Source organism: Triplophysa rosa, linkage group LG24, assembly GCF_024868665.1.
Source record: "Triplophysa rosa linkage group LG24, Trosa_1v2, whole genome shotgun sequence".
Taxonomy (NCBI): domain Eukaryota; kingdom Metazoa; phylum Chordata; class Actinopteri; order Cypriniformes; family Nemacheilidae; genus Triplophysa; species Triplophysa rosa.
In genome coordinates, this window is record NC_079913.1 from 9,267,754 (window position 1) to 9,281,164 (window position 13,411).

Sequence of the window (13,411 nt, forward strand, 5' to 3'; positions counted from 1 at the left end):
CATTCATCAGTTGGACTGTGTTTATTCGATATATAGGAGTAACCTGCTTCAATGCACAGCAGTTCACTTGAAGACTGCAGCCAACTCTAAACAGTCCTACAAAATACCAGAACCTTGGGCAGAGAAGAGAGAGAGAGAGAGAGAGAGAGAGAGAGAGAGAGAGAGAGAGAAAATTGAAGGAGAGAGAAAAATGAAGGAGTGAGAGAGAAAGGGGAGGGGAGCAAGAGGGACGGAGAGAGAGAGAGAGAGAGAGAGAGAGAGAGAGAGGGCGGACACGGATGAGCTAACATACTAAAACCAATGCATCAAACCAATGCACTGCTTGGAGTGTGATGCGTCAGCAGTACATTCACGTTTACATTGAAGGACAAAAGGAAGAGCAAGCATGTAAAGTCTATGTCCCGGGTGCCGGCTACCATGCCACAGAAAAATATTGGTGCCTGTCGCACGCGACAGCGGGAAGAGGATTAACCAGGGGCTGGCAAGGTTAAAAATAAAAGGAGGAAGCAAAGAAAGATGCTGCTGTGGGGAGCCACTTTTCCCCTACCTCAGCGTTGGTCCACCAGCTCGAGCTGGACAGCTGTGCCGCTGACAAAGCTGAGAGCTCCAACTCTGCACTGAGCTTAGGGCACTGCAGCGCTATACGGATACTTCTCTGATCGACACGACGTCACGGAGAGGGGGGAGAAACGCTCTCTCTTTTTTCTCTCATTCCAGGGAGTGAGAGAGCGCGCTCGAAAGCAGGAGAGAGCGACGGAGAAAGAGGCAGACAGCGGGCAATCTCTCTCCAGTGAATGGGCTTTTTTAAAGAGCCGTCACTGGTCCCTCACCTGCATCTTCCCTGGACTTGAGTCATTCACTCCTTTAAGAAGAAACTAAAGGATTATTGGGAACTGCATAGAAAAAAGCTCCAGCCGTTGTTGTGCGCGAGTGCGTACGGACATGGAACACGGAGCTACTTAAGGAAAGAAATGCGCTAATGACCGCAGTGTCACAGTCTTTCAGCTGGACAAGGCATTGACAAATCAAGCGGACAAAACATACCAGATGACACGGACATAATAAAGTGAGTGGGAACATTGGAGGGACACTTTTATTATTCTTTAAACAAAAGAATAGAGGAACATTTGAAAAGACTGGATTTCTCATTCTTATTCCTCTCTTTTTTCCCTCTCAAACTACCCCTCCCTTTTTTCCTCCCCCTACTTTGGTTTAGCATGTGTGAGCGTTCCTCTATGGAGACACAGGCATTTAGTGGCGGCGTCAAGCGGAGGTATCCAAGGACAAGCATCTGTGGATAGTGCGGGAAGAGCTCTTCTATAGGAGCAAAACTGGAATGGTACTCTTGCCTAAAGCTCTAAGGCCCTGCAGAGCCACTACGCTTTTCTTCAGATGGTTCTTTGTGGATTTATTAGGGGCCATTTTGGCATTCATCTCTTGTTTTCTGACAAATGAATAAAGAGAAGGCTTTGCTTCTCCTGGGAATATAGGACTTTGAGGAAAATAATTATCAGCATCAATTTTGAGATTGCAAAAATTGGACGTGTAAAACCTTTGAGGTAGGTGTCCAGACTTTCCAACCCTTTTTCTATTTTAAAACACATAATCCCCCTTATTATTTTGTTCATTATCAACGGCTTTTCACTCCTCCCCCTTTACTGTATTTGTTGCCACTGAACATTTAGTCTCCAGTTCAGTAAATGGAAAAACAATCTAGAGTGTTGTTTAACCCAGGATAGGGCTTCATTAGTCAGGAGGTGAACCCCTCCCCTTCCCCCACTTACTACCCCCTTCTCCCCAACCACCATCATCACCCCACGCCCCCCCCAGACGATGCTGAATTATGAATGTGCCACATCATGAGTCTCCTGGGGCGGGTAGCTGTGCGTCGAGCCAGGAAAGCCGCCCTGCTCTGTGTCCTGTTCCTCATGGTTCAAGTGTGCGTGGACGTGGCGGCCGCGGCAGGGTCCCAGGGCTGCCCGACTGATTGCTCCTGCAACAACCAGCTCAGCAAGGTGGTGTGCACAAGGCGTGGGCTCACTCGTGTGCCACCGGGTATCCCTACCAACACCCGGCACTTAAACCTGATGGAGAACTCCATTGAGTCCATACAGGCTGACTCTTTTCGCAACCTCCATCATCTGGAGGTGTTGCAGTTGGGCCGCAATGCTATTAGACAAATAGAAGTGGGTGCCTTCAGTGGACTGACAAATCTCAACACACTGGAACTTTTTGATAACAGGTTAACAGTGGTGCCAAGTGGAGCGTTTGAGTATCTGTCTAAGCTGCGAGAGCTGTGGCTGAGAAATAACCCTATTGAAAGTATTCCATCTTACGCATTCAACCGAGTGCCCTCCCTAATGCGACTGGACCTGGGTGAACTGAGGAAACTGGAGTATATCTCTGATGGGGCTTTTGAAGGTCTAATCAACCTCAAGTACCTCAACCTGGGGATGTGCAACATTCGAGGTGAGATGCCCAATCTGAGCCCTCTGGTTGGGCTAGAGGAGCTGGAAATCTCAGAGAACCTCTTTCCGGAGATTAAACCGGGCTCATTCAGAGGACTGACTTCACTCAAAAAGCTATGGATCATGAACTCTCAAATAGGGGTGATTGAAAGAAATGCATTTGATGACCTTTCTTCATTGGTGGAGCTGAACCTGGCCCACAACAATCTCAGTTCACTGCCCCATAACCTTTATTCCCCCCTAAAATACCTAGTGGAGCTCCATCTTCACCACAACCCGTGGAACTGCGGCTGTGACTCACTTTGGCTTGCACGTTGGCTACGTCAGTTCATACCCACCAACTCGACGTGCTGTGGACGATGTCACTCACCTGCACACATGAGGGGCCGGCAGCTGGTTGAGCTGGACCGGGGTGACACGGGGGCAATGCAGTGCTCCGCCCCTTTCATCGCAGATGCCCCAAGAGACCTGAACATTTCCGCTGAACGTGTGGCAGAAATGCGATGCCGAACAGCAGCCATGTCTGCTGTACGATGGCTCCTACCAAACGGGACTATTCTAACTCATGCATCGAGCCACCCACGGATAAGCGTGCTAAATGATGGGACTTTAAACTTTTCAAATGTGCTAGCAGGTGACACGGGCATGTATACCTGCATGGTGTCCAACGCAGCTGGAAATTCCAACGCTTCAGCCTACCTAAATGTAAGTGCGGCTGAGCTGAACACATCGAACCTCAGCTACTTTACTACAGTCACAGTGGAGGTGCTTAGACCCACATCAGAAATGCCCAAGACCAAAACCACCACAACCACAGCAGGCGCCAGCACCACCACCACGGCCTCGCCATCAGTCTTTCAGCCGGTTTTCATTTCTACGCCGACAGTCCTTCTCCAGAGTACCGACACACCACCAAGTCGCCCATCTGCTGTACCTGGCTCGAAAGTGACAACAGGAAAGCCACCCAAGCCAGCCAGCACCAGTTTGGATGAGGTGATGAAGACAACAAAGATTATCATTGGTTGTTTTGTGGCAGTCACCCTGCTTGCAGCAATCATGCTAATTGTATTTTATAAACTGCGAAAACGGCATCAGCAAAGGAGCACAGTGGCTGCAGCCAGAACTGTGGAAATTATTCCAGTGGAGGAAGAATTGCCGCCACCAGCTTCTGCTGCCAATATAGCAGGAGAGGGGGCATTGACTCTGCCAGAGATAAGGGATCATAACAGTATTTACAAACTGGACTACAACACCCACAAATCTGACTACAGCTACAAACCAAAACCAGATTACAGTACCCATAAAACTAAACAGGATTTCAGCATCTACAAACCCAAGTCAGACTACAACACCTACAAGCCTAAGGCGGACTACATGTACCAACCTACTCTGGAATATAGTTCTCACAAATTAACAGACTATTCACACAAGTCATTGCCAGATTACCACATGCATAAAAAACCTGATCAGAGTCCCTACGAAGCAGGATATAATACTCACAAACCTGAATACAAATCTCACACTCCAAAACCAGACTTCAGCCCATTCAAACCAGACTACGGAGTTCCGAAATCCAAAACTGACTACAGTATGCCTAAACCCAGAACAGATTACAGCCCCTTCAAGACAGACTGCAGCCTTTTCAAACCAGACTACGGTGCATTTAAAGCAGAGTACAGCCCTCTCAAAGCGGAATACGTAAGCAGCAAATCGGACTTCAGCCCCCACAGGTCCAGAATGGATTACAGTCCTCATAAAGTGGACTACAGCCCGCATAAACTCGACTACAGCACCATGAAGCCCAAATACAACACTTACAAGCCACCAGGCCATGGAGCCAGATGGACAGAAAGTAACAGCATTGGAAATTCTCTGCCCCGAACCTTGCCCAGTGGCATTACAGCTGCTCCAGAGGCTCTTGTCATAAAAACTCACAACAAGGAAAAAGTACAAGAGACTCAGATATAGTCCGCCCCCCTCCCCCTCAACGAATCACAACATCAGCCAAAATCTCCTCTCTTTCCCCATTATAATGTTATCCTTGCACCGTCATGAAAACATGCAATAGAATGCACAAAGAGAAAAAAGACAGGAACGACTTTTTTTGAACAGAGTGCAAACCCTACAGAGACTGTTTCTTGATGTACATGCTTCTAAATAAATATATATGGAAAAACTGAAACTACCATTGGCCTGTAATAGAGAAGCAGATTATATTAAAAAAATAAACTGAAATTATTTTCTAACTTATAAATCCTATTTAAAAGACGAGTTGTTTTAAGATGCAGTACTGAATTTAAGACATGAGGGTAGTCTTGTTTAAAAAGGGCATTCTGTGTGATTTCTAAACAATGCTACAGAGAATGCAGAAAAAACACAAAAAAGAACATTTATACTGAGAATTCTTTCTAAACAAAACAGAAAAAAGGTCAATGTCGATCTTTACAGGTTTATCTTGTAAAAGCACCATGAATTTGTACTGTGCCAAACGTTACAAATGCAATAAAAAGGATTTTTGGAAGAAAAGAACAAAAAAAGAAAGACCAATTTAGATTTTCCTTTTCCTTTCTCGTGATGTACTGTTGCGATCAGCCAATTGCTTTAGACACTGCAGTAGGACTCACTGCAGTTCTGCTTTAACCCTCACAGTGCTGGGTGCCGGTCAAGTCTAAAAGGAAGGGCAGATGCTGTTTTACCCCTTTTTCATTTTCTTTTGTATGGATTCTAGTCTTGCAGTGGCTTAATTTATCTTACATTATAATTGCGAAAGGACTATTTTACGCCAGAGAAAGTGGGTTTAGAAAGGACACATTTTACTGCCTTTACCATAGATTCTGCTACAACGTCGGTAAAAGATAAAAATATGACTGCGGGGTTGCTGTTTGGACTATTGCTGCTCACAGAAGGTTTAAAAAAAACATTCAAATTGTTTACCTGAGACGTCTGCACAAAAAGATGGGCTGCTTTTGCTTTTGTGGACGGTCTAGTCAAAAGCTTTGGTTATGTCATTTGAAAAACACTTGGGGCATCTCTTTCCTTTAAACTCAGTGACTGCTTATATGCGTTATATTAAAGTTTTTATACTTTGGTCAAACATTAGCATAAGGTTAAATGGGCATTTTATAATATGCTTTATTTACATACTTTATAATGCTTTTGTTATATTGCAGATGTACAAACCAAATGCTGTATAAATTAAAATCATAACATGCACAAATGAACGACATCATAAGATGTGCGTCATGACATGTTGTACAGACTCGCATGCTTTGGCTGCGACACATGCATTAGTGCATTCCTCTGTGCAAACAGAAAAGCCAGCTTGAGTCTCCTCAGCAACGTATTTTTACCCTGACTAATTGTAAAGCCAAGAAAACAAAAGATATAATACAAAATAAAACATTCGGCCCACAAATTGATGGCATATTAGTGGGTAATAAAATATAATCCATGATTGCATTGCAAGGCATATTGCTTGAGTGGATGGAGTCTGTATGGTAGATTAAAGCTTATTACATGATAATTGATCTAGCTTTCACACACGCACACCTTTCACATAAAATTGGGACATCTGGCCATGGTGCGATCGAGTCCCACGGTGCATGCACACACATACAGCGCACAACAGAATGATCCTTGCTTTAGGCTGTGCAGTGCCCCAGTTAATACCAGTCTAACACTTTTTGAATCTGTGCTTTAAAGCTGTATTTCTGTAAACAGTGTCCGTCTTATCAGTGGTTCTGGCTGTCTGACAAAGTAGGGGTGTGGGGTAATCCGTACCACGGGCCTTGATATTGTGGCACATTGTGAGTAATTGTATGGAACTGCAAAACAGCGATGCAAACTGCAGCACACGAGCATACTAACACAAAAACGACTCAAATCTGGCATTTAATCATCTGAACACGCAGCAAATAAACATGCAGGAAAGATGGCCACAGACTGTCACTTAAATAGATGTTAAAGGTGAGGTGCATAATACCTGCAGCACTGGCGACACCCAAAGGAATTGGAAAAACAATGTCAAGTTCCAAACAGGTCATCTCATGCTATTAATGGGACAAACAGAACTGTCTTGGTTGAGTAAGAGGCAGACATGTCAAATGTCAAATTTGCAAATGTTTGCAAAATGCTATAAAGCACAAATAAGCACAATTTAGTTGGCTCTGTACACTATTCTGGGTTAGAAGAAAGTTTTTTTCCGCATTAAACAATGATGCACTTTAGCGTATTATCAGTTTTTTTTTTATTAAGCATCACATTTAAAGATTTCACAGCTTATAACCCTCACCCTGGTGTCTTCACAAAAAATGACACTGCTGTTGCCGGCAAAAACCGCAATTACAGCCAGCGAGCCGCTGTTTATGCAGTCGAATATCTAAGCTATAATTGCCAGTCTGGCTTTAATGGCGCATTGTATAGGACTGAAGTAGATCCCTGAGCAGGCAGCTTACAAAAGCGGAGAGAAAGAGAATAAAAGACGAGGGTGCATTCTGCCGAGGGGTTTGAGGACCCTTCATGCTCTTCAGCTCATTGGTGAGATAAAAAGACCTGAATTCACTGATGTAGGCTGAATTGTGGCTTCTCAGAGCCGGACGTTCACAATAACATATCTGCACAAACACAAGAGGTTTGCTACAGATGCTATTAAGACATGGAAGCATGGTGGGTGTGTTGGATTGAAGTGTTCTCGATATTTCATTCACGAGCCATGGTGCAATGTTGCATAACAGTTAAACAGGAATAAAGTAAATGAAATAAGAATGACTAAGATAGGAGAGGATTAAAAGATGGGGAATGTGCATGACAGAGATTTCAGAGGAAATGCATGAGGTTTGACTGCCAACTAGAGCTGAAGACAGGAAGGTTACGGCTGTGAATGCCGGGCTGTACTAGTAGAGGTGTGAAAAGGGGGAGGGGCTAATATTAACCACAGATGGAATGTGGAATGCAGGCAAGTGATGGACTGCCTTTATTGGCAGATAAAGGCGATATTGAGTTTTCCCTTTGGTCAGCTCAATGCATTGTCTTGTTAGTAAATAACGAGTATTTTTATGTAACACATTTTTAAATGTTTCGTTTGGACAGCGTGATATTTATGTTCACTCCAATTTTCATTAACTTTGTGCGCATCTAATTTGCCTAATATATTGTGTTTATCTATATGGCCTGTTCACACCAAGAATGATATCCATAAAGATAACTGTATGGAGCAAGAAAAAAATCCCTCTAAATTTAAGAATCCATATCATAACTATAACAATAATACTACAGATCACGTTTAAAGGGATAGTTGAGTCAAAAGTTCCTTCTGTCATCATTTATTCATCCTCATGTTATTATACAAAACTTGTATATGAACCTTTATTCTGTGGAACACAAAATAAGATATTTTGAGAAATGTCTCAGTGGCTTTATGGCCATACAAATCAAGTCAATGAGGGACAATGCTGTTCTTCAGAATATCTTCTGTGTTCTGCTGAAAAAATAAAGTCACACAGGATTGAAATTACATAAGAGTGAGTTATGAATAAAAAATATTCATTTTTGGGTGAATTAACGCTTTAAGAGCATTTTTTAATCGGATGAACAGTAAAACAATGACAGCCAATCAAAAGAAGTCATGCATTATCCTTTTAGTTATCTTTCTTGGTGTGAATCGGCCTTTACATAGACTGAAAAAAGCATTAACTCTAGGGATATACATTAAAAACCCATAGTAATAACATGCTTTATGGATATCGCCTGTTTGCAAGCTCAGCAGCAAAACAGAGACAGGAGCTATAATTTCTAATGATTCGTGAGTGTTTGCATTCATAATCAAGTTAACTGCTTTGTCTGTTCTGGTTTATTAGAGGAGATTTGCAGATTCTTCCATTATTTGCCAAAACAGCCCCTGCGCACTGACTAACCGAGCGTTTGTCATTGTCTGACCTTCTCGTTGGCTGTCTCAGGAGGTCTCCTGAGCAGATGTTAACTGGCTTCACTTCTGTTAGAGCCTCTGTTCTCGCGAAAACAAAAGAAGTGGCTTCATGATGGCCACCGAGGGGGAATGAATGAAAGACAGCACAGTTAATCACCATTTTGTTAGGTTTTGTTTTGTCCGTATCCTCGTCCATAAAGGGTGAGAGGAGGGTCCAATTACCCATGAAGTAAACACAGGAAAAAGCATTGCTGGGGTACCAAGTCACCCATCATTAATTTAGATGCCACTGCCTGGAGTAAATGGCTGCCGCACAGAATCTGTTTCATCATTTGTTAACCTCTGCGCCTCCTAGCATTTAAAACCGGCAAATAGAAAAGATGCATATCCTCAGACACAAACCAAGTAACTTTTCAGACAACTAATACTGAGGTAATATAAAGATCATGTTAAAATCCTTATATGCATCTGAAGACCAAAAACACACACTTAGGATCCTCAACAGACAGTTCGGGTTGTAAAACCGTCGTCAAGCAGTGCTCTTGTAGTCTGTAGTAGTCTTGTAAAGTGGAAACCTGAGGTTTATAGGCCCCTCTCCATGGCACATTTGCATATCTCCTCAGTGCCATTTCAGAAGCCTCCAGTGCCGCAGGAGGTTGTCTGTGCCAGCCTGCTCCCTTTAAACGTCATGCAAATGGAAGCAGTACAAGCAGGAATTCAGCGCTCTCTGTTATCGATACGTTTAAAAAAAGACCCATAGTCTTTGCAACTTCAAAAGGGAAAAATTAAAAATAACACGGCTGCTCAAAAGAGTAGTCGTCAAAGCCCCTGTGATTTAATGTGCTGAAATGGATGAAGTTCATGGATTTCACCAAAATGGAAAAAAGGGAGACGAATGTTATATCTGGGCATTTTCAACAGTCATCTTTCTTGAACAACTTAAAAAATGAGCAAAACTACTATGTCCTTCGGAAACCTTGGATGTCCAAATGTACTTTTTTTCAAGAGAATAAAAACTGTGTTGATACGTTTTACTGGTCCGATATTTGCAGGGTAACTAATGTTTATGTCTGGAGAAAAAAAAATCACAAAATATGGAGATACGAGGTTTCAGAAGGACAGAAGTGATATACTGTGTTGTTTAAAAATCATTGTTTGGAAATAGATTGTGGTGTGGCACGTACAACAGGCTGGTAAACCATGGGCTTTGAAGTTTCTTTAAACAGATAAGCTCATTTTCCTCTTTTTATTTATTGTCGCCATTTAGAAAGCTATTAAACCACGCATAATTGCTTAATGTAAACGTGGGAAAAAGATGGATTCAAATCCAATATATTAAGATACAGTGAAAGCAGTTATCCTGAATTCTCAAGACGGTTTTATGAGCAGGCGGCCAGCCTCTAGTTTTTAATGGACCCACATAAATGCGATTCGAGAAATGGAGAAAGAGAGAGAGAGGTCGAAAAAGAAGGAAACCAAACGTTTTTTAAATGAGCATGCTTGAGGAAAACAAATGTGTATCCCCATGTCCTTATGAGGTCTTAAAAATAGTTTGACATATTACTAAGTATGAACACAAGGTGATTAATATAATTGGACAAAGTCAAGGCAGATATATGGAAGAGATGGAGAAAAATAAATTAAGAGTAATCTCAACAATCAATCAACATGGCGGCTGTAGGAAAAATCCATATAAAAAGCCAACTGCCTTACATGTTTTGCATCCGTCGCATCCCACAAACATACATGCATGCATTAGCTAGATCAGCCAAATTTATTCTAATGTTGTTGACGTGTATAACTGCAGGGTTTATGATTTGACAACCTGTTATAAATGAGCAAACCTGGCACAGTTTTGGTGAGTTTCCCAATGCATCCATATAGCGGGTGCACGCCTGTTACATAAATGCATAGCAGCTAGCGGTTGTTGCCAAGATGGCCGCAGATTGTACTGATATGCATGAAAGGCACTTTGGTTAGAATCAGTTTGAGATCTGGAGATCGACAGATACTGTGCCGTCTGCTCAAGGCAATTGCCTCTTTGCCTGCAGCACCGGTAACTCTACGGGGAATATGTAGACACATCAGGTGCATCTTTGCATCAGTGCTTCAACAACCAGACTTCACAATTCACAGAGGACATTTACAGTACCAGCAGACAGCATCATCCCGATCAGTTCTCTCCCCAAAATGTTCAAACCCTCTAATTCGAGAATCGGAAATGCATGCTAACAGTAGTGGGCGACGCGTGCTACACATCCCCACCGCTGATGATCATGTCAGTACAAGCTCCCACTTACTTTAGCCATTCACCTGTGACATGCTAATTAAACTCATGGGCCTTGTCTCAGAAGTGGATCATATTTTGGACACTAACGTTTCTTCTAAAAGGCAGTCTCTAATCACCGGACGCTGCCGTGAAAGAGGCAGCCGACAAACTCGGCCCAGGGCAGCCTGACATTTCCTGGCTGATGGAAGTTAGCACCTGCTAAATCAGCACAGGTGACAACGTGGCGAGCAGTGGCGGCTCGCTTTCTAGATGCGAGCACTGATGCCAAGAGTGTTGGATACATAGTGTAGATTAATACAGCAATAAATCTAAGCCAGCGCTGTACCGGAGGCTTCCGGGAAATTGAATAAAGATGTGCATGATGCATAGGCAACTCTAGAAAAAGAAGAGGGGGCTTTCTTACGCCATTCTTCATTTAAAAGGCTAATTCACACTGCCTCAACAAACACCAGAGTCTAACAACTGTTGGAGATTTTGTTGCAGAGTCAAATTGCAATGTAAATGTGTTAGCATTTGTTGGGGAACTGTGAACCACAGACATAAAGGGAAGGTGATGCTCACGTATATACATCAATAGAAAAACTAAGCTAAGCACAGTGGCTGTACACCCAGACTCCAGTTAAAAGAGCCAGGTGGATTTTTTATGGAGACATCATAACTGATTTTAATCTGGTGGTTGGATAAATCTGGGGGAAAAAGTTCCAACTACCCCATAAAGAGCAGTTAAAAATCTTCTTGTTTACAAAATGTTATTTAAATCCAAAACTGTTGGTTCAGATTCATTTCAGTCTTTCCCCATTCAAGTAGAAAGGGGATATTCATGCCAATTTGGTCACTGACTGAACTAATTTTGATGTTAGACAGCCAGGGTGTTAGCACAACCTTCCAACCAATACAAAAAGTGTTACAGGACAAACAAGAATACAAAGCTGCCTTGTCATACCCCTGACGGCAGCCTGCTCTAGCTTCAATTCCTCCGCAAATCCTGTTAACAAAAAACAATCAAGTGTTTATCCTCAGGCCCGCAGCGCAAGACGCATCCAGTGCCAGGTTTTGCGGGCCCTGGCAGAAAACGCAGGTCCCGTGCATGAGACGCTAAGACAACATCGGGCATCTTGCTGGCATGTGGCAGGGTGAAACGAGCAACCCTGGCACGTGCCTCACACCTCTGCTGGCACAGGCCACGCCAAGGCATCTAGATCTTGACAAACACAGCCATTAGCAGCCCGTTGGACCTGCAGAACAGATAAAGCAACAGAGGCAAATGTACCTGTGGGGACGTCACAGGAGACAGGAAGCCAACTTCATCGCTTTAAAAAGGTGGAACAGGAGGCCGGCCAAATTCCGACTAGTTCTTGGCACGGGATTGCGCTAAAGAAACGCAATAAAGTGAACGTCGAAAAGAAAACAACGTGAAGGGATGCCGCTCATCGGGGCCAAATGTTTTACCTAGCGAGAATCTTGCCGTCAGGGTACGAGCCGCAGTTAAGACGACTCTCAGGCTCTCAGGCGTGAAAAAGCTCCATTTCAGAGTTCCGGCTGGCGGAGCCACAAATGCACACGCGCTCCTAATGCTCTCATTAGTGTAATTGAGCAAAAATGTCAGCATAGCTGCAGCTATTTCCATTTTCTCTTTTAAGTTGTGAAGAACTCATTTATAGGCAGAGTCTGGAACACAAATGATCAGTAGACTTTTGGAAGCGCGAACGTATTTTTTGGTGTGAAACCTGCATTCTTTGTCAGGCACTTAAGAGGCAGCTGCTTCTGCCATTAATACTTGTATTATTATCATCATCATCTCGCACGGTTGTGGCACACGCGTTTGTGCTCGTCGAAACAAACGCAGATAAGAGAAACCATTTGGACTGGATTAACAACTGTTATGATCTAGACCATATGGTATCTTTTTTGCCAATTACCCATGATAGCTTTGCCTTTTGCACCATCAGTCAATAATATTGGGGGAAGTTTATGACTCCAAGTACAGAAAAGCCATGCTTATTGTTGGGTCAGCCATCTTGTTAATGTGACTGTGGCACTTGTTCTGCTTAAGGGGAGAACTATGTGACCATTAGAGCCACAGATACAGACTCAATTCAGTGAACAATCGTCCATGACCAATTTATGGAGTGTATAACATTAATAAAGACAAACTGAGCAGATGCTCAGATGCTGTGCATTTCAAATACAAACACTTCCTCGGAAACTATTTTCTTGTTGCTGTAATCCATTACTTTAAGGGCTAAAAATTAACGTAAAAATAATTCACGGATTATGTACAAAAAAGGAATCAGGATTAAACACCGTCTCAACCTGATTCCCAACAGTAAACTTATAATGATAATAGAATTAACAGGGATATTTAAAGGGATAGTTCAACCAAACATGAAAGTTCTGTCATGAATTACTCACCCTCAGGTTGTTCCAAACCTGTATTAATGTCTTTGTTCTAATGAACACAAAGAAAGATGTGGAAGAATGTTAGCAATGGAGATTTCTGGGGCACCATTGACTACCATTAAAATGGCTGTCAAAGGTGCACCATAATTGTTTGTTTCCTAAATTCTTCAAAAACATTTTTTTGTGTGTTTAACAGAACAAAAAATATATACAATAATTCTTTCCACTATGGTAGTCAATACAGCCTCAGAAATCTTAGTTGCTACATTCTTCCAAATATCGTTCTTGTTCATGTTCAACCAAAGAAAGAAATGTAGACAGGCTTGAAAC

The 13,411-nt window shown here is 42.7% G+C and overlaps 2 protein-coding genes across 2 annotated transcripts in view; one reads left to right on the forward strand and one right to left on the reverse strand.

The window, feature by feature from the left end:
• Nucleotides 1-13,411, reverse strand: part of snd1 (staphylococcal nuclease and tudor domain containing 1) — a 156,356-nt gene that overhangs the window by 82,394 nt on the left and 60,551 nt on the right. The window lies entirely within an intron of this gene.
• Nucleotides 271-7,772, forward strand: lrrc4.1 (leucine rich repeat containing 4.1). The gene is made up of 2 exons (XM_057323629.1): nucleotides 271-1,066; nucleotides 1,217-7,772. The coding sequence occupies exon 2, from the start codon at nucleotides 1,848-1,850 to the stop codon at nucleotides 4,434-4,436; it is 2,589 nt and encodes an 862-aa protein (XP_057179612.1). The 5' UTR covers nucleotides 271-1,066; nucleotides 1,217-1,847; the 3' UTR covers nucleotides 4,437-7,772.

Excerpts from the sequence above, each read along its gene's own strand:
- lrrc4.1 (XM_057323629.1), top strand. The coding sequence starts at position 1,848 with ATGTGCCACATCATGAGTCTCCTGGGGCGGGTAGCTGTGCGTCGAGCC.